This window comes from Orycteropus afer, unplaced genomic scaffold (genome assembly GCF_000298275.1).
Source record: "Orycteropus afer afer isolate SDZICR_OR568_19922 unplaced genomic scaffold, OryAfe1.0 scaffold00201, whole genome shotgun sequence".
Lineage (NCBI taxonomy): Eukaryota > Metazoa > Chordata > Mammalia > Tubulidentata > Orycteropodidae > Orycteropus > Orycteropus afer.
In genome coordinates, this window is record NW_006921788.1 from 708,370 (window position 1) to 721,463 (window position 13,094).

The window sequence follows — 13,094 nt, forward strand, 5'->3', positions numbered from 1 at the left end:
CCCCCTTTTTTTTCCTCCAAATGATTCTGAGTTTTGTTTTACATTGTTCTCCCTCTCTATCCAGCATCTCCTACATAGATCTCCCTCTGAGTGGTTGACAGTGGTAGTCAGCACCATCTATTTCTTCTGGTCTCATAGCCCTATAGGCTGTGGATTGTGTGGTGTAGTAGTCATTAGGACTAATTGTTTCCATGAATCTTTGGTTTTCTTCATTCTTCTTTGCTCTGGACGAGGAGAGACTCATTGTTACATCTAGATGGCTGCTTGCAAGCTTTTAAGATACGTCGCTATTCGCCAAAGTAGGAGATGGAACAATGTTTTGTGTAGTATGTTATGCCAATTAAGCTTGATGTTCCCTGTGACTATGGTCCTGAGTCCACCAGTTCAACTACTCAGTCCCTCTGGGTAGCTGGCTGTGACCAAGAAGTGACTACAACCTTGTTCCTTATCAGCTCTACTATACTCCTGGGAATTCTTACAGATCATACAAATACACTTGTAGAACAATTGTCTGCCAACCCTATACATGGTCTTGGGTACCCTCCCTGCTGCATAGAAAACCTAATCGTTCAGCCTGTCCACTCATCAATCCACCCATATACCCATGTTTGCTTTCACTGACAACACAGTACCGTACATGCAAAAGGGTTCATCTTTGTTGTCTGTACCTCCCATGTACTGCTCTATGTCTTCCTCTTCCTCAGTGCCACCATGTTGATCACTCACATTTGGTACATTGCCCTTCTCTTCACCCAAATCAATACTTATCCCTACCTATCTAACAGTGTTCACTCCCTTCCCCCCCTCCCCTGCCACCCCTGGTAACCAACAAAGAAAATTTCACCTACAAATTCTTAAATACACAGTTCAGAATGGCTCTTGTTCATAACCCTGGGGACTGCCGGTACCTCTAAATAAGATACAATTATACTATCTTCCAGCCACAGTGTGCACTTTTTATCTTCATAGGAAGGTCCCATCAGAGGTTCACAGGGTTATTCACAGAAGCCTTCTGGGTCAATGTTACGCCCATTGAAGTAACTATAAATGGGTGACTAAGAAGATGCTCTGCCAATTTCCTTGGAAAAATCCAATTATCAGCAGGAGAAGAAAAATTGAAAGAAGGATGACTTAGGCAAAGATGATTAGAAATGGAACATTAAATTTTAGAGGTGTCTATCAGTCTACTGGCTGATAGGAGCTCTGGTAGCATAGTGCCTAAGGCACTTGACTGCTCACCAGAAGGCTGGCGGTTCAAACCCACCAGCCACTCCTCGGAAGGAAGGTTGGGCAATCCTACTTCCGTAGTGATACTGCCTCGGAAACCCAAGGAGGGGTCGCTATGAGTCAGGGCTGACTCCACGGCAAACAACAACAACAACAACATCAGTCTACTGGAGGTCTTATGGATAGTGAGTGGAATGTGAGCAAGCCACAGTTAATCAAAAGCTCTTTCTGCCCTAGAAAATATCCTGACAGTATGTATTCCTCACTTTTCCTGAGCTACTATTGAGGTAATCAGCTCCTATAAACAGCTGTCCAGAAATGCTCTTTAGGGGGTGCTGAGGACAAATGGCTCATCAGCCCCAAACAAAGCATAAATGGAGAAAGGATAAGAGGAGTTCATCAGAGGGGGCTGGTGGGACATTTTGATTTCTTTAATTTGTAAGCTGTTGAATCATTGAGCCAAGAAACCCACCACCTCCAGCTGTGAGTGGCTGACAGTTAGGAGGAGGGATTTTTGAAGCATAATTGGCATAACCTACTCACATCAGACTTTTCAAACTTTTCAAATGTTCCTGTAATGCCAGACTCTGATTCCCTTCCCCTTGATGGCCTGTGGTGCTGCAGAGAAAATGCTTCTATTGGTGAGGAAAGATACCTGCATTACCACTAACATCAAGTTGTATGATTAGAGCTTTACCTTTTAGATACTTCATTTAGTCTTTTCTTGATGTTCTGAGTGTTGATGTGCTAGAGAAAGCCTTAACAAATCCATAATTGATATTTCTGCATTAGTCTTTCCATAAGATGCTCATCCAAGAGACGCCCTTCCCATCCCCGGGAGAGTTGGAAGATAAACTAGAGAACTTGCCAATAAACTTGCCAATAAACCACGTAACCTCGGGCATGCTGAATAGCCTATTTCCTTGTCTATAAAATGAGTAACTGTGTATCTAATTCAGGCCTTGTTGAAAGGATTAAGGGAGCATGTGTGTATGTGTGTGTATAATGTGCTAATCGAAGAGATTGGGACATAAAACTAAATGTAGTTATTTTATCATTACTGTCATCATCAGTGATAATGTTTATTATTCTTTGATTTAATGCCAAAATCCTATTTTTCCAAGCACTTCATCCTCTCATCATATCTTGAACATTCATTTGTATATTCATTTACTTAATAAAATTTATGATCCACCTACAATGTATTGGCACAGTGGAGGATACAAAGATGACTGAGACATGGTCCTGTCAGCACAGGATGTGCAGACTGGGAAAGTAAGTAAGTCTTACTAGTCCTGCCCATCTCCAATCCATGCTCTCCACTGCAACCAGTATGGCCTCCCTGCAATGCAAATTTGATCATGTCCCTCCCCTGCTGAAAATCCTTGGTTATTACCCCCATAAGACCCAGTTTCTTCACATTAGCAAACTATTTCTGTGTAGGATCAGAATGTAAATATGTTTGGCTTGGTGGGACATATGGTCTCTGTCACAAGTACTCACTTCTTCTACTGTAGCAGGAAACAAGCCATGTTGTTGCTGCTGCTGTTAAGAGCCATTGAGTCAACTCCGACTCGTAGTAACCCTATGTACAACAGAATGAAACACTGCCTGGTCCTGTACCATTTTTGCAGTCGTTGCTATGCTTGAGCCCATTGTTGCATTCATTGTGTCAGTCTGTTACTTTGAGGGTCTTTCCCTTTTTTGCTGACCTGCTACAATACCAAGTATGATATCCTTCTGCAGAGACTACTCCCTCCTGATAACATGATCAAATATGGGTAATGAAGTTTGGCCATTCTTACTTCTAAGGAGCATTCCAGCTGTACTTCTTCCAAGACAGATTTGTTTGTTTTCTGGCAGTCTGTGGTATATTCAGTGTTCTTCATAAACACCATAATAAATGCATCAGTTCTTCTGTAGTCTTCCTTATTCATTGTCCAGCTTTCAAATGCATAAGAAGCTATTGAAAAGATGATGGCTTTTCAGCATGGTGCACCTTAGTTTTCAAAGTGACATCTTAGCTCTTAAACACTTTCAAGAATTCTTTTGCAGAAGATTTCCCCATTACAATCCATCCTTTGATTTCTTGACTGTTGCTTCCATGGGCATTGATTATGGATCCAAGTAAAATTAAATCTTTGACAACTTCGATCTTTTCTCCATTTATCATGATGTTGCTTATTGGTCCAGTTGCGATTTTTGTTTTCTTTATATTGGGTAATCCATACTGAAGACTGTAGTCTTTGATCTTTGTCACTAAGTGTTTCAAGTCTTCTTTACTTTCAAGAAGCAAGGTTGTGTCATCTGCATATGGCAGGTTGATAATACATCTTCCTCCAAACATGATGCTATGTTCTTCACATAGTCTTGCTTCTCAGATTATTTGCTCAACTTTGAAGAATTATGATGAAAGCATACTACCCTGGTGCATATTTTTCCTAATTTTAAACCATTCAGTATCCTCTTGTTCTATTTGAACCACTGCTTCTTGGTAATAATGTACAGGTTCCTTATGAGCACAATTTCACAGTGTTATCCATAATTTGTTTTGACCTACACAGTTGAATGCCTTTGTATAATCAATAAAACACAGGTAAATATCTTTCTGGTCTTTGCTTTCAGCCAAGATCCATCTGACATCAGAAATGATATCCCTCATTCCATGTCCTTTTCTGAATGCAGATTGAATTTCTGAACATTCCCTGTCTATGTAGTGCTGCAACCATTTTTAAATTATTTTCTGAAAAATTTTGCTTGCATATGATATTAATGATATTGTCATATAATTTTCACATTCTGTTGCTCTCTCTTTGCAATGGGCACAAATATAGATCTCTTCCAGTCAGTTGGGCAGGTAACTGTCTTCCAAATTTCTTAACATAAACAAGTGAACACCTCCAAAGCTGCATTCATTTGTGAAACATCTGAATGTATATTCTGTGAATTCCTGGAGCCTTGTTATTCACCGATTCCTTCAGTGCAGCTTGGACTTCTTCCTTCCATACCATTTGTTCTTGATCATTTGTTACTTCCAGGAATGGTTAAATGTTGACCAATTCTTTTAAAGCAGCCACAGACAACACAAAAGCAAACAGACGGGGATAGATATGGCCTAGAGGATACATTTTAGACCCCTGCTAGACCATACCTGATATGTTCCTACCTGCCTCTTGGGCACCATAGATTCCCTCTTCCCATCTTAAAATGTATGCTGCAGTCATACTATCTGCATGACCAAAGTGTGTCTCACTTTCTCACCTGTGTGTCTTCACCTTACTATTACTTCTGCCTCAAAACAAACTCACTGTCATCGAGTTGGATCTGACTCTTAGTGACCCCTCCTTGGGTTTCTGAGGCAGTATCACTATGGAACTAGATTGCCCTGTCTTCCTTCCAAGGATCCTTCTGCCTGGAATATTCTTTTTTTCCCCCTCTTTACCTGTGTAAATCTGGTATGTTTTCCTGGTTTCTGCTTAGCCATCATTCATCTCCTCATCCTCTCCCCTTCCTTGCATGTATATACCATATTTTCTTTCAACATTCTCCAGTTACTGTCACTTCTGTCATCCAAGAAACCAAACTCACTTCCATCAAGTCAATTCCAACTCACAATGACCCTATAGGACTGAGTAGCATTGCCCCATAGTGTTTCCAAGGCTATAAGTCTTTCCAGAAACAAACTGCCTCAACTTTCTCCTGTGGAGTAGCTGGTGGGTTTGAACCACCAGCCTTTTGGTTAGCAGCCAAATGCTTTAACCACTGTGCCACCAGAGCTCATTTAATACTATCATAAAGCCAAAACCAAACTCATTGCCACAGAGTTGAATCTGACTTACAGCGACTCCTCCTTGGGTTTCTGAGGTGGTATCACTGTGGAAGTAGGTTGCCCAACCTTCCTTCTGAGGAGGGGCTGGTGGGTTTGAACCTCTAGCCTTCTGGTTAGCAGTCAAATGCCTTAGACACTATGCTACCAGAGCTCCTAATACTATCATGTTGTTGTTATGTGCCATCAAGTCAGATCTGACCCAAAGCGACCCCTCCTTGGGTTTCCGAGGCAGTATCACTGCGAAAGTAGATTGCCAAACCTTCCTTCCGAGAAGCGGCTGGTGGGTTTGAACCGCCAGCCTTCTGGTTAGTAGTCAAGTGCCTTAGGCACTACACTATCAGAGCTAATACTAGCATAGTGCTGGTTTATTCACTTGTCTATATTTCCAAATAGACACAAATTCCCTGGAGGTTGGGGAGAGAGGGAGGGTGTCTTTATTTATTTAGTCAACAAGTATGCAATGAAAACTCACTTCATACCAGGCGTTGTGCCAGGTGATAGAGACTCAGCAATGGACAAAGAGAAGTACGTTGCCTTTTCTCAGGGAAGCAGTGAAGCAGAATATAAACAAGTGAAGAAATAATATCAGATATATACAAATTTTTTAAAAATGCATTGATGTAAATGGATAGGCTATAAAGGGAGCCAGACTGGAATTGGAAATTGGAGCATGAAGCCCACTTTGGACAGTGTAGCCAAAGAAGTCTTCTTATTTTTTAAAAAAGAAAAGATGAAAAGGAGCCTGCTATGCAAAGAATATAAGAAAGGGAATTTTGGACAAGGAGAGAGCAATCTTGAAGCTCCTGCAGCTTATTGTAGGGATTGGAGAAAGCTGGATAGATAAGAGTATGGTAGGCTAGGGGCAGAGGGGCATGAGATAAGATGGATAAAGAGGTGTCATTTCCTATATTAATGCATTCTTTGGGCCCATTGCAGCACCTGAAAGGTAATAGATTCTTTGTATATGTTTGCTGGTGCCCTGGGTGATGCAAACAGTTAACACTCCTAGCTGCTAACTAAAAGGTTGGCAGGGCTGGTCCACCCAGAGGCACCTGGGAAGAAAGACCTAGTGATTTACTTCCAAAATCTCAGCCATTGAAAATGCTATGGAGCACATTTCCACTCTGAACATCGATGTGTGCACTGTGAGTAGGAATGACCACAAAGACAACTGCTTACATGTTTGATAATTTTCTCGGTTCTATTTTCTAAATGGAGATTCTGAGATAGGAATTTTGGTTCATGTTTATTTGGGACAGGATGCTAGGAAGCGTAATGATGACATGGGAAATTGAGAAAGGGAAGAAAGGAAAGCCAGCAAAGAGTGTGTTGAAGAGCATATTGGTGCTTTGGGCAACTGGTGCTCAATCCCAGTGGACACTCTATGAGGGATTGTAATGAACGTAACTCAGCATTGTTCCAGAGAGGGGGAAATGACATTGGGTTATAACCTACCAATTTCTATCTCACATTAGTGGGATGTTGACAGGAAATGAGCTCTGGGGAACATCCAGACAGCCCCATTTGGAGGCTGACACACTCCCACTGCTAGAGAAACCCACACAGGGCGATATGGGTGTTTGAGGGAAGAAGCCTTTGCTGTGTATGAAGATAGTCCCCCTGCAGCTACAGGTGACTTCTGGAGGGCGAGTGTCAAGGGGGTATGGGCAGGACACCAACAGCTTCTGCTATATTAACTAACTAGATAAGTGAGTAAGTCATCGGGTAGGTGAATGAACTAAAGAATGGATAATTGTACCTGATAGAAGAGATATGAACCAGTGAAATAAACTCAAAGTAGGGGAAGGTTCTTGCCCCAGGGAATAATCAGAAAAAGGTCCTTGGTGGCAGTGGTTTGCTAGAGCCCAGCCCATTGTGCACATTTCCCCCCCCCCCCAATCCCAACTTCAAGGATATTTTATTGGTACTTTAGTGGACCATGGTGGTAATATTTACACCACCAAAATTAGCAACTTCTATAAATCAGAGCCTTTATTCCCTTGAAATCTTGTTGTCAGTACACCAAAATTTGGTCCCAATCTCTTTTCCAACCAGTCCTGCAGCTATTCCTTCCAAGGCATACTTCATGCTTGGGTCTGTGTACCAGGCCTTGAGAAATGTCCCCTCTCTGGCTTTACTGCAAACTGCAAGTCCCTTGGTGTGCCATTAATTAGCCCAATTCCCTGTCCTACTACAATCTATTGCTTTCAACAATGCCTTGCAAGTTAACCAAGAGATTAATAGCAGCTTTCATTGATATTCCTTGTGTGGTTCAATTAGTTCCAAGGAGGGAGTTGCTTGCCCTCTTTCCAGGGGAAAACCTTTAGTGTCATTAACTGTACAAAGACATCATTCCTGGTATGGATGATTGTGGTTTATTTTTGTTTATTAAGCCAACAAATGCAAGCCAGTTTTTCTCTTCTCTTTCACCTGAATGTGTTTCTAATCAGGATGCATGCAAGGGAAATATGTGCTGGCTAATTTTGCCCATTTAGAAAACATTTTTTTGTTTTGTTTTACTTTTAGGAACAGAGTTGTAGATCATCCAAGACAGTAGTGAAATGAGAGTTCATTGTAGAAGATTTATTTCAGTTTCCTGAACTCAAGGGAAGTGAATGATTGGATGAGTGGTAGTTGTATTGATTAACTCAGAATTTGTAAGAGAATGATGTATCTCCTCTGCTTGAAGAGAATTGGGATCTTGAAGGGAAATGTAAACATTTACACTTGATTGGGTAAACAGATTTTTGCTCCTGGGTAAGGCTTTTAGTTCTAGAAAGTGAGCTGGTACATTATGCTACCATACAGAAGGCACAGTATTCAGTATTGTCTGAGGATGGACACACAGAGTCTAGAGTTTGAAGAAAATGACATGCACATATGGATACACACATTCACACAAACACACACACACCATGTCTTTGCATCTCCCACCAAGTTGCTTGCAGTCCCTAAGAGTATGCCTCAGATGGAGATCTTTCCTCTCAGCTCTCTTTATATGCATTACACATGTTGCTCTAGGCTTTTCTCTCCACCTAATCTTTCTGCATTCATCCCCCAGTCCTCACTCCATCCTGGCTGCATAACAGGAAGTTTCACATCTTTCTAAAGGATGTCTTAGGAACAGACTTAAGTCTCTCAGGGCTGAACATCTACAAAACACACAAACCTTCCTGTTGCTAATGTTATTGGACCAAACGCGGGTCCCTGCCCGGTGCACAGTCAGGCCAAAACAGTTTACATACCAAGATTGAGAGGAGAGAAAATTATTTATTGCAAAGCCGCAATGCAAGGAGTAAGGGGTAGTTTAGTACCTAGATCTAACTATCGCGGGTCCCTGCCCGGTGCACAGTCAGGCCAAAACAGTTTACATACCAAGATTGAGAGGAGAGAAAATTATTTATTGCAAAGCCGCAATGCAAGGAGTAAGGGGTAGTTTAGTACCTAGATCTAACTCCCCGAGATGCCATGGAAACACAGTTTTTGTAGGTTTCAGGAGAGGGGGTTGTGCATATTCACAAAAGGTTGAGGAATTTGGCGCATGAATGTGAAATGGGTGATAACAGCAGATGAGTCACTGGTTTCCTGTTATCAGCTGATAGGGGCTTGGGCAGAGGGGAGAGGGTCCACAATTAACTTTTGTTCCTTTTGTCCTATTGCTGCATGTCCGGGCCAGAGTTAATTTACAAGTTATTTCTAAGATACCCTTCTGCCCTATTGCACATGTTCAAGGGCCAGATTTAATTTGCAAGTTGTTTCTAAGACACTTTTAGCAGCCTATCATCTGCAGGAAGGAATGTTTTCCATTCAGTTCTTTAAGGAATTGAATATTCATCTGTCAAGGATGGGAAAATAGTTGGGGGTAATTTAGTTTACTTATCTATTCCAAACTGGATGCCAGAGTAGGGAAAATAGTTTTTACTTTGCTCGGTTTCAATTCCCCCTTAGAATGGTTACTGTTCTACAATTTTGGGAAATAGGGGCGATGACTCATCCTAGCTGCTTCCTGCTGACCGGGGGAAGATGGTGGAACTCAATCCCTGGTCAGTAAGCTTCCTGTGGTTTGGACAGTTCATGGAATCTTCTGGCCATAGTCCAAGGAGAAGAGATTAGGGGTATCTGTAGAGTAGCTTGTAATTCTGGAGATTTGAAGACAGGTAAGCACCTAGGTAGACATTGAATACAACAGCAAATAGTGTTATTGTTAATAAGAGGAGTATTGTAATAAATAAAGATATCAACCACCTTAAATTGGGTAACCAAGAGGTGAGCCAAGAAAAGTCTATCCCAAAGGTGGGGGTTAAATCCTACCGTATAGTTTCCTTGTCCTGTTGTAATTTATGAATGGTGAGATGAATATCCTGTTGTTCTTGTTCTATTTGTCCTGATGCATTAACTAATGAGCAACAGGTGGCATTGATGTATATGCATACCCCACCATTTGCTACTAACATAAGATCCAGAGCTGCCCGATTCTGAAGTATGACAGTTTGGATAGAGGTTATTTCAGTTTGGAGTGCAGAAGTTATATCAGAAGTAGAGTTAGCTACTGATTCTAGGGAAACAGAAACATTCTGAACAAATTGGTATAAAAGGTGGATGTCTTCATAATTTTTCCCAGCACCCATCATAGGAATTAAAATTCTTTGGGCCTTTTCCCAAGCAATCCAAGTTAGATCAGGTGGGCTACACCAGTGTCAGTAGCTAGGTCAGATAGAATGGAGAACTTCTTCTAATGATAGGAAATGCATTCCTCCTGCCTAGATACATCTTAGAGTGCAGGTGCCTTCATGATTAGCTGGCCAAGTTTTAAAAGCAGCATGCTCACATAACCAATATAGCTCTGGGTGGCAGAGGGAATAATCCGTAGGAGGAAACTGAAAAATAGCCCTAGCAACACTGGTTAGTCAGAGTGATGCCTATTTGGTTAGACATATTCTTAACTGGGGTGTTGCATTCTATAATGGCACCATTCTCATTAATCCAGGTATGGTTCGGCATATAAAAGGACCAGGCCTGGTTGCATTGTGCCCATTTTCCTATGGAAGCTGTTGGGTTAGAGGGGGTCCATAGTATACATAGAGTAGCCAAAGTTTTAGACCTTAATACATCGTATTTCACTGTAGAGGCGCTTTTGTTAGAATTGATTATATTGGCCACCTCATTTCCGGCCCAGTGTTCTAAATGTAAGGGGACAGGGATGATAGGTAGACCCTGTGTTCCATGTGAAGGAGAGTGGGCACACACCCAACAATTATTAGCCCAAGGTGTGTGATTTAATAGGATTTGTTGAAGGTTTATAAGAGTATTGGACTCTCATCCTCCTTCAGAAGAAGGGGGTAGGAATAAAACAATTACTGAGCTGATCAAAATCACATTCATGTCTTAATCTAGAACAGGTTTCCTTTTGAATAAAACCTTAAGATCCTCGATGGGCTCACAAGTATATTCCACTACAGGTTCTCTTGAGTCTCCCTGTTCCCCAAGGCTGTTCTCTGTAGAATAAAGCTTAGTTATAGGTCGAGGAGGGTTCCTAGTGCAGTTAGGTGCTATCCTTAATTGGTTGTGATGTATCCAAGGGCAGACTCCCTTCAGTTTGGCTGAAGAATGTGTTGTCAGCAATACTTCATAAGATCCAGTCCATTTGGCCTGGAGTTGGCTCTGGGGAGTCTGGTTGTTCCACTCCTTTAGTAGGACCCAATCTCCTGGACAGAAGCTATGAAGGGGAGTATCTGTAGTATACAACAACCTGCTGGAAGCAAACTGGTTAATAATTTTTAATGTTGAAGACAAAGTTTGCACATGTTTTAAAATATCCAATTCCTTAACAATTATAATGTTCCCTTTCCTGCATAACTAGGAAGCCACACTCTAGAAATGGTCTCCCATATAATATTTCAGGAGCTCTGGTAGTATAGTGCCTAAGGCACTTGACTGCTAACCAGAAGGCTGGTGGTTCAAATCCACTCCTCAGAAGGAAGATTGGGCAATCTACTTCCGTAGTGACACTGCCTTGGAAACCCAAGGAGGGGTTGCTATGAGTTGGGTCCGACTTGATGGCACATAACAACAACGACAACAACAACATATAATATTTCATATGGGCTTAACTTAAGCCTGCTTCTGGCGGTAGCCCAGATCCGCAAAAGGTCAAGGAGTTTTATCTAAGATAAGTTGGTCTCTTAGCACATCTTAGCTAGTGTCTTCTTAAAAGTGTGCTTCATCTTCTGTTTTTTTGTTTGTTTGTTTGTTTGTTTGTTTTTTGTCAACAGGCTAATCCTGTTACTTGTTGGACTATTTGAGATGCAAATGTTCCCTCATAATTACTTTGAACTGAGACTAACAAACTAAACTGGGGATAATTTTAATAGGGTTTACTCACCTCTGCTGCTTTTCCGTGCTGCAGGGAAAGGCTGTCACCCATCCAATGAAAGTATCTATAAATACTAACAGGTACTTGATTTTTTAGGAGTTCTAAATTTTACCTGCCGATCCCTGTATAGGTTCAGTCCTCTTGTATGAATTCCTCTTACTACTGGAGGTGGGCTGAACTTTGGATTGTTTCTGGCATAGGTCAAGCAGCCTTGTGTAACCTTTTAGATGGTTTTGTACAGATTGAGTCCTGCAGTAAGTTTACTCAGCCAAGTATACAGGGCATCTTTTCCCATAACAAGTGCCGGTTGCAGTGACAGTTCTGTCCTGTCAGTAGCTTCTGTAGTCCATAGCAGCAGGTAATTGCAGGAGGTTGTCTGTAAGGCCCATGCCTGGTCAGGACTAACATCCATCTGGAGCTTGTTAGCTGAGAAAGTAACTTGAGTATTTAACTTGATTATTAAGTCTTATTCCAACAGAGGAACAGGGTATTCAGGCATGTATAAAATCTTCCAAGTTAATACAGGGCTCCCAACCTGGCATTCAAGAGGTGAAAAAGATTTTTACATTACTGAAACGCCAGTAATGCTCATAGTCTTCTGGAACAGAGGGGCCTTGGAGATGTTCAGGACTGAGGTTGCCCCTGTGTCCAATAGAGATTCAATGGGCTGTTTTCCCAGTTATTGCCATCCAGGCTCCTAGTAGGAGATGGAGTTTGCCCAGTCTGTAATGGAGCCCTTGGGCCCCATTATTCTTGATTGCTGTTAGCTGTGCTTACTATCTGCTGGGCCTTCTTTGGTTGATTTTGGAGGTCTCCTTCTGGCCACTCCCTCTTCCAGTGCCCATCCTTCTTGCAGTAAGCACACTGTTGAGGCCCCAAATTTGTTGGTTGGCCTCGGAGCAGGAGCTTGATTCGCTCCCTTTCTATCCATTGGGGGCCCATGGGGACTTACCAGGTAGGATTGACTTTGTGGCAGGTCTCCCAGGGAAGCAGCCAGCAAGGCAGTTTGTTGCTTCATGTCTTTTTGCTCCTGTTTCTCCTGCTCCTGGCCCTGGTTATTGTAGACCTTAAAAGCAACCTGTACAAGTTGAGAAGTATTCATACCAGTCTCCCTTCTAATTTTGGCATCTGGGTCGGTGTCAGTACATTGATGGTAAGTTTTATATACCCATTTGAGGAAAGCAGAAGGATTTTCCTTGAGGCTTTGTTGTACTTCCTGAACTTTTGAATCTGCTTTGGGGCCTCCCTTCTGGAGTCCTAGGACAATGTATGTACTCCAACCTTGTTCTGTCCTCTGGGTTATTAGGGTCCTGCTCAGGATCTGTTCCTGACACTGCCTCATAGCTGTGGCCCCTGACTAGATTTTCAGGATGGAGATTGTGAAGTCTGTCATCGTTTGCTCTAGCTTTCTCTAATACTATTCGTCTCTCTTCAGGGGTAAGGTAGTTAATAACATATGAATGTAAATGGCTCATGAGTTCAAATGAAACCTCCAGGATTTCCTTCATGATTTGAAACTGGTTGGAAGCTGCTGTAATGGGTGTTGCCCTGATGGATCTGGCCTAGACCCCTGGCCAAATTTTACGTCACTCTGAATGTGTGCTGGGGAGACCGTTTTCTAAGGGGCAGATGGGAAGGAACGGAGTCAAGGTAAGGGTCTTTAGA

At 42.1% G+C, this 13,094-nt stretch overlaps 1 protein-coding gene across 1 annotated transcript in view; it reads left to right on the top strand.

The window, feature by feature from the left end:
* The first annotated feature begins 2,466 nt into the window (after nt 1–2,466).
* Nucleotides 2,467–13,094, top strand: part of SYNPR (synaptoporin) — a 303,047-nt gene continuing 292,419 nt past the window's right edge. Inside the window, exons 1-3 of the mRNA XM_042781950.1 lie at nt 2,467–2,502; nt 11,560–11,683; nt 12,494–12,582. Of these exons, the coding sequence (XP_042637884.1) occupies nt 2,467–2,502; nt 11,560–11,683; nt 12,494–12,582 (249 nt within the window). The remainder of the gene's footprint in view (nt 2,503–11,559; nt 11,684–12,493; nt 12,583–13,094) is intronic.